Source organism: Elephas maximus, chromosome 1, assembly GCF_024166365.1.
Source record: "Elephas maximus indicus isolate mEleMax1 chromosome 1, mEleMax1 primary haplotype, whole genome shotgun sequence".
NCBI classification, from domain to species: domain Eukaryota; kingdom Metazoa; phylum Chordata; class Mammalia; order Proboscidea; family Elephantidae; genus Elephas; species Elephas maximus.
The window spans coordinates 43,641,101-43,653,655 of record NC_064819.1 but is presented as its reverse complement, the minus strand read 5'-3'; the positions used below and the strand labels follow the sequence as shown (position 1 = coordinate 43,653,655).

General features: G+C 41.8%; 1 protein-coding gene across 7 annotated transcripts in view; it reads right to left on the bottom strand.

The window, feature by feature from the left end:
- RIPK1 (receptor interacting serine/threonine kinase 1) overlaps positions 1 to 12,555 on the bottom strand; it is a 69,706-nt gene that overhangs the window by 40,432 nt on the left and 16,719 nt on the right. For 5 of the 7 annotated variants that reach the window (XM_049873903.1, XM_049874056.1, XM_049873819.1 and 2 more), the window contains 3 exons: positions 9,914 to 10,051; positions 3,869 to 4,097; positions 1,955 to 2,104 (listed from right to left, as the gene is read on the bottom strand). In XM_049873903.1, the coding sequence (XP_049729860.1) occupies positions 1,955 to 2,104; positions 3,869 to 4,097; positions 9,914 to 9,997 (463 nt within the window). In that variant the 5' untranslated portion in view covers positions 9,998 to 10,051. The other 2 variants (XM_049874303.1, XM_049874223.1) reach the window with 2 other exon arrangements.

Here is a 12,555-nt window from a genome sequence, read left to right as displayed (position 1 = left end):
TGCCCAGCTACCACCACTGACTGCTCTGACAGGGATCACAGTAAAGGGCCCTGGACTAAGCTGGAGAAAAATGTAGAACAAAATTCTAACTCACAAAAAAAAAGACCAGACTTACTGGTCTGACAGAGAGTGGAACAACCCCTAGAGCATGGCCCCAGGACACCCTTTCAACTCAGTACTGAAGTTACTTCTGAGGTTCACCCTTCAGCCAAAGATTAGACAGGCCCATTAAAAAAAAAAAAAAAAACAAGAGTAAATGAGCACACCAGCTCAGGGCCAAGGACTAGAAGCAGGAGGGAATAGGAAAGTTGGTAATACAGAACCCAGTGTCGAAAAGGATAGAGTGTGGACACATTGTGTGGTTAGCAACCAATGTCACAAAACAATGTGTATTAATTGTTTAATGAGAAACTAATCTGCTCAATAAACTTGCATAATAACAATAAAAACAAAACTCAACAGTAAAAAAACTCAATCCAATTAGAAACGGACAAAAGACATGAAGTAGCATTTCACCAAAGAAGGTGAAATAAGTATATCAAGAAATTCAACATCATTAGCAATTAAAGAAAAATTCAAACCACAGTGAGGTATCACTACATACCTATCAGAATGGCTAAAATAAAAATAGTGACAACACCATATGCTGGCAAGGATGCAGAGAAAACTAACCACTCCCACACTGCTGGTGGGAATGTAATTAGTACAGCCACTCTGGAAAACAGTTTGGCAGTTAAAAAAAAAAAAAAACTGTATACATAACTATCATACGACCTAGTCACTGTACTCCTGGGCATTTATCTCAGAGACATGAAGACTTCCATTCCCACAAAAAACTGTACATGAATATTTATAGTAGCTTTATTCATAACAGCCAAAAACTAGATACCAAGATGTCCTTCAATGGGTGAATGGTTAAATTGTGGTACATCCACATCATGGAATGCTATTCAGCAATAATAAGAAACAAACTATGGATACACGCAAGAATCTAGATGAGCTTGCAGAGAAGTACGTTGAGTGAAAAAAAAAGCCAACGCCAAATGGTTATATACTGGATAAATCCATTTATATAACATTCTTGAAATGACAAAACTACAGAGATGGAGAACAGACTGGTGACTGCCAGGAGTCAAGGAGAGGGTGAGGGGAAGGAGGTGGGTACAGCTACAAAAAGGTTACATGAGAGATTCCTCTGTATCTGACTGTATCCTTGTCAATACCCTAGTTGTGATATTGTACTACAGTTTAATAAGACGTTATCACTGGGGGATACTGGGTAAAGAGTACATGGGATCTCTCTACATTACTTCTTACAACTGTATGTTGAATCTACGATTATCTCAAAAGAGAACTTTAATTAAAAAAATGAAAAAGGCGTTATAAAAGAGAAAAAAAAAAAAAACAGAAGATTAAGGCTAAGTGCATAAAGAAAACAGGTAACTAAATCAAAGTATCCCTGGAATTCTTTGGTGCTTTTATTCTATTTTCTCAGAGCAGAAATTACAGGGGCAAAGTGCCGTAGTGCCTTCCAACTGTTTCTCTTTTCCTCAACTGATTTTCTTCTTCTTTCCTCTGCAGCTCCCTCGGGGTCCTAGGTAGCATGTGACAGTGGATAAGAAGTGCGTGGACTTGGCAAAGATCACGTCCCTTTCTTTCTCCCTCTACTGCGCGTCCAATCTAAATGGCCAAATACACTTACAAAGATGCCAAATATACAAAGGAAGGGAAAGGCAGTAACAGAAGGTAAAAACCAAGAGGGACCATCCAAGAAGAATGTATAGAAAAATGGCCATTTGTTTAGGTTTCATGCTTTGGGGAGGTACGGCATGTTTTCATTGCGCAAAATATTTGAAACCATGAGTAAAGCGGGACTCAGCTCTTCGAAGACTCAAACCAAGTTACTGAAATCACCACCTAGGAGGCATCTTACAGTCATAATAGATGCTCTTACCAGCAAACGTTGGCCGAACTTCCGGGCTTGCCTCCCAGCAGTGCTTCATGAGGCTAATAATCTCCTCTGGGCAGTGCTCAATGATGTCTTCCACATTTGGCCTGTTCCCAGATTTAATGCATAATATCAACTGCTGCTCACAGATGGCATCTATAAGGCAAAGAGGAGCTTCAGCTGAGACTCTCTTTCAGGTCTTACTCCTCTCTCCAGCAGGAAGGTAACAGAACGTGGACAATGTTGCTGCCTCACTCAGCAGGGACAGAATGAACTTGGGACAAGAAGCTCACATATTCCTTTGCAGAGATGATCAAACAACATTCTTATTTCTGCACATGAAAGAATTAGCCACAAAGCTGCCTCCTGGTAGAATAAATGGAGTATGTGGGTAAGCCCAGGGACATAATCCAGATTTTAATATAAAGAAGAATACAGTACAGCCCTTGCCTTTAAGGAGCTCAGCTCAATGAGAGTGACATGAAATACTGAGTGCTAACTGCTGTGAAAGAAGGAAGTACCAGGGGTTCTGATAACACAATCAGGACTAGAAGGTCAGAAAAGGCTGTGTTGAGTCCAGAAAAGTAAGTCAGATTTATCCAGGGAAAGAATGGGGAAGGAGGACTTGGAGGAGGATTGCAGGCTAGGGAAGTGGGAGATGAACAGATTGGAAGTTACAGAAATCATGATGTGTCCCTGAAATACAAGCAAAACTAGGCATTCTGACAAAGGCGGGAATGGGAAGGGATAAAGCTAGAGAGAAGAAAAAGGCCAAACCATAAAGGGCCTTGTATTCCATGCTGAGAAACTGAAGACCCTGGGATTCTCTGAAGGATTTTAACTAGGTGAGTGAGCTTGTCATTTTGGGATGATAGTTCCGGCTGCAGGGCAAATGGTGGGCTGGATGAGGATAAAGTGAGACAGACAAGGAGTCTGCCGCAGAACTAGGGAAGGCCTGAACTAAAAAAAGGCCAGTGGGGACAGACAGAAGTGGGTGGATTCATGACAGACTTTGGATCATATATACAGAATTCACAGTTTTAACATCTGGTTGGATGCAGGAAAAGAAGGGCAAGGCTCAGTCTGGGATAATCCTAAATTTTCTGGTTGGGCAACCTAGGTAGGTGGATGCTGATGTCGTTTTCTGACCATAAGAGGAGCAGCAAAGATGGGTGAGCTACGGGAGAACAGTCAGGAGATGGGTTTCTGGGAGGAATGTTGCTTTGGAGGCTCTTCGAGTACAAGTAATGGATCTGACTAAGAGATAACTGGATATCCAGGCCAGGGTTAGAGACAGAGATTTGAGAACCATCAGCAAAGAGATGGTCATTCAACCATGGTAGCTGATGGTACCTAAAGTACCAATAGTTAAGGCACTTAGAAAATTAAAGAATGGTTATTTATCTATCTGTTCTCCTGCATGAATCATGTCTCATTCATCTTTATGGTCCTAGTACCTATCACAGTGCCCAGACAAGTATGGGAAAAAAAAACTTGAATGAATGAAAGTATGTTAATGCCTTGTAGCACAGAAGGGCAAGTTCATATAAGCAGGAGTAAGCAAGCTTTCCTGTCTGGGGAGAATCCTGGAACTTTACAGCGCCTCCCCAGGTTAGACATACTATCAAGGCTCCTATTGGTCCTATGAGCCCCAATTCCTAAATCGGTATTATTCATTCAACAAAAAAGTACTAAGCACCTACTATGCTCCAGGCACTGCGTATGTAGGTGCCGGGGAAACAGTGGTGAGTAAGTGAGACCAGGTCCCAGCCCTCACGGAGCTTATAGTGGGTATAAAAAAGTATGGCACACATTAAATGAACAAACAATTCTAAATCTTAACTGAGTTCACTGAAGGCCATTATTTCATGTAGCAATCTTGATTAGCACCCAAATTCCGCTTCTCTACAAATGTCTTACTTTCATATGGCTCCTTATTAGCAAAAATTGCCCAAAGTACTATGGCAAAGCTGTATACATCTGATTTTTCTGTGGGCTTTGCGTTGACATCATTCAGATGCTCAGGGGCCATGTAGTAGAGGGTGCCACCATTTCTCTTGGAGGTACAATTCACCTTCCTCTGCTCATTATGTTCCTCTTTAGTCAGCTTACTCCACGTCTTAAGGGAAGCAACACCAAGATCCGCTATCTGCAAAAGAGAGCAAACCAATGGGATTGTCCTGTGAAGGCTATAACCAAATCAGATTTAGCTTTAAAATTGGGGACTTATCCAATAGATGGGAGGTACAGTGAATTTCCCCAGAAATGGCTGCACTGGACAGGCTTAAAACAGCTACTTCTGTTTTAAATGTAAGGTGATTGCCAGTCACAGACTCATTGAAATTTGGAGTTTTCTAAGCCATCTGGAAATGCCTCCCTCCTCCTGAAATGTCCACGTGAAATTCTGGTATCTAAATTCTCAGGCTATAAGAGCAGGGGATTTGCTGGGGTAGGGGAGGAGAAAAGCAGAAGATATTTCTGATATGAACAACAGCAATAAAATACATTTATTCTAATTCCCCAAGTCCTCTGCCTGTGTTATCCGACTACTGCAGGGGCTAGGGAAAAATGAGCATTTTCTCCTCAGCAGACTCCTATTTGTGCTGCAGTTGGTGACTGGGTACTACACCTTCTATTTTCCCAAATGATGTCCAGAAGCCCAGGGATGTGTTTCCAAGGATTTCCAAGACACATTGAGGATAAGGCTGTGGTCCTATTTGTTCTGAGCTGATAGCCTGAGCCTAAGAGAAGACAGGATAGGGAGGAGGAAAAAACATAAAAACACAGAGGGAAACACCAAGGTTATTCACAAAACAAAGACAGAGGTGGTAGGGCAAGATGACAGAACAACACAGGTAAGAAGATATCAGAGGTGACAGTTCCACCTGTGCCTCTAGGGATCCAAGCAAGCATTTGGGGATGAATTGTGGCAAGTGATCATCTAAGACCCCCAGTGGGGCTATCTGACCTTAATTCATCCCAGAACATAAAAGTTATTCATGTAAACAAAGAACCTCCCTTTAGAGACACAGGAATAAAAACCCCTGAGACTGGAACAAAGTTCGATGCAGAACCTTCCTATGCAAACAGCTCCTGAGTCCTTCTTGATTCAGATTCCTTCTTTTTTTACTGAACTTTAGATGAAGGTTTACAGAACAAACTACTTTCTCATCAAACACTTAGTACACACATTGTTGTATGACACTGGTTAACAACCCCACAAGTCAACACTCCCCCTTCTTGACCCTGGGTTCCCTATTACTAGCTTTCCTATTCCCTCCTGCCTTCCAGTCCCTGCCCCAGGGCTGAAGCGCCCCTTTAGTCTTGTTTTGTTCCATGGGCCTGTTCAATATTTGGCTGAAGGGAGAACCTCAGGAGTGACCTCAATACTGAGCCAAAAGTGTGCCCTGGGGCCATACTCTCAGCGTTTCTCCAGTCTCTGTCAGGCCAGCAAGTCTGGTCTTTCTTCTTGAGTTAGAATTTTGTTCTACATTTTTCTCCAGCTCTGTCCAGGACCCCCTACTGTGATCCGTCAGAGCAGTCAGTGGTGGTAGCCGGGCACCTTCTAGTTGTACTGGACCCAGTCTGGTGGAGGCCATGGTAGATGTGGTCCATTCGTCCTTGGGACTAATCTTTCCCTTTTGTCTTTGGTTTTCTTCATTCTTCCTTGCTCCCAAAGGGATGAGACCAGTGGAGTATCCTAGATGGCCACTCACAGGGCTTTTAAGACCTCAGATGCTACTCACCAGAGTAGAATGTAAAACATATTCTTTATAAACTCTGTTAGGCCAAATGAACTAGGTATTCCCTGAGACCATTGTCTCCACAGCCCTCAGCCCAGAAATTCGGTTCCTCAGGGAGTTTGGATATGTCTATGGAGCTACCATGGCCTTGCCTTGTACAGGTTGTGCTGGCTTCCCCAGTATTGCGTACTGTCTTACCCTTCACCAAAGTTACCACTTATCTATTAAGCATTTTTTCCATCCCCACCCCCTCCTCGTAACCATCAAAATTGTTTCTTTTTGTATGTAAATCTTTTCATGAGTTTTTACAGTCGTGGTCTCATACAGTATTTGTCCTTTTGTGATTGACTTATTTCAATCAACATGACGTCCTCCAGATGAGTTCCTTTTGTTTATGGATTTTTTTCTTTTCTTTTTGTAGATTTTGTTTTTAGTGAGACTTTATGTTTTTCTTCTTTATTTTGATGAGTACGTTTGTTAACTTTCTTTGTGGTTACCTTGAAATTTATCCTTATCTTCCTAGGTCTGAACCAGTCTATTATTACTTGGTATCACCTTGCCTTCCTCTCCATTAGAAGGTTCTATACCTATACCATTTATTCCCTCTTTTATTGTTCTGACGTTACAATTTACAGATTAACCTTTCTGGTGCCCTGCTGCAATTCTTTTGGTTTTGGATAGTCCTTGAGAATTCATTTCCTAGGTTGGTATCTGGCTGGTACAACCTTGCATCCTAGATTCAGGCTATGGTCTGATGTTGATTGTTCTCAGACCAAAGGACTCCCTTTAATAATTCTTGTAGGTTTGGTTTGGTTTTCACATATTCCTTTAATTTCTGCTTATCTGGAAATACCCTAATTTCACCATCATATTTGAATGAAAGTTTTGCAGAATATATTATTCTTGGTTGGCGGTTTTTTTCTTTCAAGGTTTTATACATGTCATCCCATTGCCTTCTTGCCTACATGGTTTCTGCTGAGTAATCAGAGCTTAATCTCATTGTTTCTCCCCTGTACGTGACTTTTTGTTTTGCTCGAGCTGCGTGCAGGATTTTTGTCTTTGGTTTTAGCAAGTGTGATTTAGATATGCCTTTGTGTTTTTCTTTTGGGGTCCATCCTATATGGCGTTCACTGAGCTTCTTGGATGGTCAGCTTTTCATCATTCATGATATTAGGGATGTTTTCTATCAGCAATTCTTCAATGATCCTCTCTGTGTTTTCCGTTTTCTCTCCCTGTTCTGGAATTCCAATCACTCACAAATTTTTGCTTTTGATTGTATCCCACATAATTCTCAGGATTTCTTGATTTTTCTTCATTCTTTTTTCTGATTTTTCCTCAGAGTTGTAGCCAAGTGTTTGTCTTCAATTTGGCTGATTCTGTCTTCCATCATTTCAAACCTGCTCCTCAGCCCTTCTATGACACTGTCCATTTCTGAAATCTTGTTGTTTATCTTTTGGATTTGTAATTGTTCTTTTTGAATGGTTTCTAGTTGTGAATTTATTTTGGCATTTTGTTCCTGTATTATTTTCCTGAATTGTTTCATTTTTTTTTTGTCTGTATATTCCATGAATTTGTCTTCCTTTTCCATAAATTTGTCTATTTTTTCCTCATTTCTGTCTGCTTTTTGCTTCAACTCTTGGATTGCTCTGAATAGTAGAGACTTGAATTCCCTGTCAGGTAGTTCTAGTGTCTTTTCTTCTACTGGAAAGTCATACGCTGTTTTATTTTGCACACCTACTGAAACCATACTGTCCTGTTTTTTTTTTAATATGTTTTGATATTGTCTGCTGTCTTCAGGACATTCAATAATTACTTTCTTCGCTTCTTGATTGTAGATTTGTTTGTTTCATCCCGCTTTTTTGTTTTATTTGGTTTAACTGAGCAGGCAGGCTGTGCATTCTTTGTTGTTTGCTTGTCTACAGTCACGATCATTTTCACCTCCTTGTCCAGTGGGCTGTGGTGCAGCAGGGCAGGCCCAGCTGAAGGGGAGGGGATACGATGGATTGTTTGTGGCACATAGTAGGGCCAACATGGCGGGCCAGAAATTAGTGCTGGGCAGGTTCCAGTAGGCCGTGCCTGTGCTGCTATGGGCTGTGATGCTCAGAGCATGGTGCAGGTAGGCATGAAAGAGGAGGGAGGTTGTGATGAGTGGAGCTAATAGGGGTATGGGAAAGAGGAGAGAGAGGAAAGAGAAACAAGAGCCAAAAACAAACAAGCAAAGGAAAAAAAAATGCTAAGGCAGCTTGCTATTGGAGTGGATAGATAAGAAACTGAGAAATGAAGAAAAGCAAAGGGAAAAAGAAAAAAAAACTAGATAAAAATTTGGAAAAGAAAAGCCCCCAGGAGTCCTAGAGTCCCACCGGTGGGGCTGTTAAGACAGGGGAAATGGCTCCCAGGCTGCACAGTATAGTCTGGCTAGAGGGGGGTACAGATGTTACACAGCACCAGGTATTGAGAAGACAGGAAAAGACGGTATGTGTAAAGAGACAAAACTGAGAAATGAAGACAGAAAGGGAAAAAGAAAGAGAAAAAAAGAAGAAAGGAAACGTCCCCGGGGATCTCACCTACACGACTGTGCAGATCAGGTGAGTAGCTCCTAAGCTGTGCAATGCAGCCTGGCTAGAAGGGGCTCCCAAGTTGCGAAAAGAAAAAGAAAACAAACAAACAAACAAAACAGAACAAAGCAAAATAAGGGGAAAAAAGCTCCAGGGATCCCACCAGTGTGGTGTCACGGACCGGGATGAGCATGGCTTCACAGCCTTTCGAGAAGAAGCAAAGATGGCACATGGAGCCAGGTGTTCCACAGAAAGGAGGGGGAGGTGGCAGGAGGTACAGAAGAAACCAAAAGAGACAGAAAGAACCAACACCAGCTCAGAGGGCCCAGCCAGTGTGAGCAGGGCGAATCCAAGTAGTCTCAGGCCAAAGCAGTTGCCTCCCAGACAACAGACTGCAGCTGGCAAGAAGCAGAGGAAGCTGAAGGGGGATGGGAAAGGGGTTGGTGGGCGTTAGGAAAGCATATATCACTCATTACCGGGTTCTCCGTCTCCTCCTGTGAACTTCGTGAAGTTGCTTTCCCATACTCCCTGTCTGCCGACCTTCAACGTGGGTGGGGAGAATCCAGGCAGCAGGGATGCTGCACTTCCCGACTGGCTGAGCCACCGGTAGAGCAGCAGGGAGAGAATGGGGGGTGGGAAAGCGTACATCACTGGTTACCGGGTGCTTCTGTCTCTTGCTGGGAGTTCCAGGAAGCTGCTTTCCTGTGCTGTCTGCCGATCCCCAACAGGAGTCCAAGATGGTGGGTCTGTGCTGCATTAGCAATGAGGCCTTTAGCATGTATCTCTCCTCACTCTCTGTCCTCCGTCAGTTTCTTATTCCATTTGGGGCTTGGCAGAGTTCTTTATCTCTTCATTTGACGCTTCAGGTTCCCGGAATGACATTTTTCTCAGTTTTACTTAGTTTTTCGGGTCTTTGCTGTGGAGGGACAGTGTGGTGCTTCTGTTTATGGCACCACGTTGGCTGGAACTCTCCCTTTTCAAATTCTTGAGTCTGATTCCTGTGGCCAACCCCAAGTGAATATGATACTCTCTCCAGTTAAATCCTGTCCTTGAGTGAACAAAAGAAAAATCCCCTTTCCTTGTTCTCTTTACTGTAACAGAAAGAGTTGAAGAGTTGAGTTTTCAAAAGGACATTGATAAAAAATACACATGGAAGTATACAAATAAAAAATATAAATGCAGCCAAATTTCAAAGCAGAAGTTTTTTTTTTATGCCAAATAGCCAGCTGGCTGCTACTCTGACTCTCAGGCCATCTTTGAATACTTAGGATTTTCCATACACGCCCTCATGCTCCCCTCACTTTCCCAGTCACACATATTTCCTGGGGAGATGATGAGGGAAATAACCCATTCCAGGGTGAACAAGGCAACCCCTGAATACTCCTATCTCCAAGTCTCTAATAGAAGAGAAAAAAAAAAATCTAGGAAACATTCGATTCCACTCCTCCCAAAAAGACGTAAGAATTATATCCTTACAAGTTACTTCCCAACTCCATCAAGTCTGTATCTTTCTTTCCAAGCCTTGTTAAGAAGAGCCTTTCAGCATCACCACCACCAGTTATAAACTGCGACAGATCTTCCTTTATCATCTGCCATCTACAAAATGGATTTACAGTGAAGAATTAAAATTACCCCAATCTTCTAGAAGCTTACAGACTGTGGTTTACCTTAATGTGAAAGTCGTCGTCAACGAGGATATTTTCAGGTTTCAGGTCCTTGTGTATCAGACCTTCTCCATGTAAGTAGCACATTCCTTCAATGGTCTCCAAAATTATCCTTCCTTTTACAGAAAGGGGGATGCTGACCTAAAACAAGTGACATTAACTCTATGAAATGGAAAAGTAATCAAGCAGGCCAAAATAACTGTTCCACTAAAGAGCAGTGGGGTCTGAACCTGAGGCTACACCTGCCAGATGCCTTCCTACCATTGCACTGCTGTCAGTGCAGAACAAGCCACTTGTTGAAGACAGATTTCATTCCAGGGCCTCGGGTATTTACGCTGTATCTTCTCAGTGTAAAAATTAATATTCTGTGCCATTCTGGCAACATATAAAAATGCTATAAAATTAAGCTCCTTGGGAGTAAAACCATATATTAGTATTACTATTTAGGACTACTTCCTTAGTACACCATGTGGTGCCTGGAACAATGGATGCTTGTTGAATGAATGGATAACTATAGACACAAACATTCTTCATGGTATATTAAAATGATGTGATATTATATGTATATTAAATATGAGAACAATGTCATAGAAATGTGTATATGAATATTAAGAAAAAAAAGAATACGAAAGAAAGTATTCACACTGATTATCTAACCAAAAAAAAACTCTTGTCATCGAGTCGATTCCAACACCATGTAAAAATTAATCTACGAGATAACATGATGTTAAAACTATGCTGAACGAGGACCTCAGCAAATAGTTTTGGTTCAAAGTTTAAAGACTGTCTCATGGCAATAGTTCATCCAGGAGTTCATCCAGCCTCTGTGGCTCCAGAAAATATGGATTCCATCAAGAATCTGGAATTCTGTTCCACATTTTTTCCCTTCTGATGAGGATTCTTCTATAGAATCTTTGATAAAAACTTCAGTAATGGTTTAGCTTAAGTAGTAAAGTATGTTTGTCTTAAGCATTGGGCTCTTTTAAAGATTTACGTGAAAACAAAGTAAGAACAGCAACTCAAAAGGTTAGATGAGAAGGTTAGGGAGGCAGTAAGTTTAAGTTAATGGTGGTGGAATAATCTGGAAAAGGATAGTGAGAATGGTTGCACAACTTAAAAGAATGTAATCAATGTCACTGATTTGCACATGCAGAAATTGTTGAAATGGTGTATCTTTTGCTGCATGTATTTTTACCCCCTCCCCCCCACAAAAACAACAAAACCAAAAACCCTATGCTGAAGATAATTTATTATCTATTTGGTAATTTGGTATCAGATCCTTTAGGTCTTTGTATAGTCTCAGGTCACCCTTACTTACCATGTATTCCAGTTATACGAACATCAGTGTTAGGAGACAATTCTAGTTTCTATTTTAGTGAGTAAACAAAACATTAGTTATATATGTAGTCCTGGTGGTGCAGTGGTTAAGAGCTTGCCTGCTAAGCAAAAAGTCGGCAGTTCAAATCCACCAGCTGCTCCCTGGAAGCCCTATGGGGAAGTTCTGCTTCATCCTATAGGGTTGCTATGAGTCAGAATTGACTTGATAGTGACAGGTTTTTGGTCTTTTTGGAACACACACATGCACATTCACACACACATAGCCCCCAGTTTATAAACAGACTGCTTGCTAAAAATTTATGTATATGCTGGTTGTCTATAAACAGGAAAAATTTAAATGATGGAAGCCAAATTGCCATGTCAACCCCCAAACCAAATGTGACTCCTAATGTAGCTGAACTACAGTATTAAAAGCCTCATCACCACCACCCAAAATGGCAGAAGAGATGCCTTCCCCTCTTCCTTGGTATACGCTTAGATTCAGGAAAAAATTCTAAGCAAGCAAAGTTGGTCTGCCTCCCACCCTCTTTCTGCCTCTCTCTTTCATTTCATCCTTCTGACTTTCTTCCTGAGCCCCACTGGTGTTCCTTAAAATAAAAAAAAAAAAAGTTCCTTAGGTTGGCCTAATCCTGTAGGATGCTTCATGTCCCAAGTGACTTCCCTTCCAATCACGATGGCTACTTACTACATGCAGCTAGTCCTGTCTAGTCTTGGGGAGGAGGGCAATCTGATCAAATTACAGTACGCTGTGTATAAGTGGTCATCTTTTATCCTTCCTCCGAGTGTTTGCATTTCTGAGAAATGTCTGTTGACATAAAAGAATTGATATAGCCTCGGGCAGTTGTAGAAGCTCTGGTGGCGCAGTGGTTAAAGCACTTGGCTGCCAACCAAAAGGTGGGTGGATCCAACCCTCCAGCCACCCTGTGGGAGAAAAATGTGGCAGTCTGCTTCTGTAAAGATTTATAAACTTGGAAACACTATGGGGCAGTTCTACTCCATAGCAATGGGTTCAGTTTTTTTTTTTTTTTTTGGTTTACAGGGCAACTGTGCGGTAAGGGATGGGGGGAGAAGATGGAAAAAAAGGGACTATTTGACATAAAAGCAGTCATATCCCACCACTCCTCACAGGCAATCTAGGTTCTGGGCAAACCCAGTTATTTGCAGTTTGCAAAATCTGGCAACTCATTCCTTTGGATAGGCCATTTTCTGCCTGGAATACTTCTCTCTCGATTCTCTCCTTCAAGACTTCTCCTGGTCCTTCAAACCTCACACTTACTCCTCCTGGAGGCCTTTCCTATCTGCCCCAG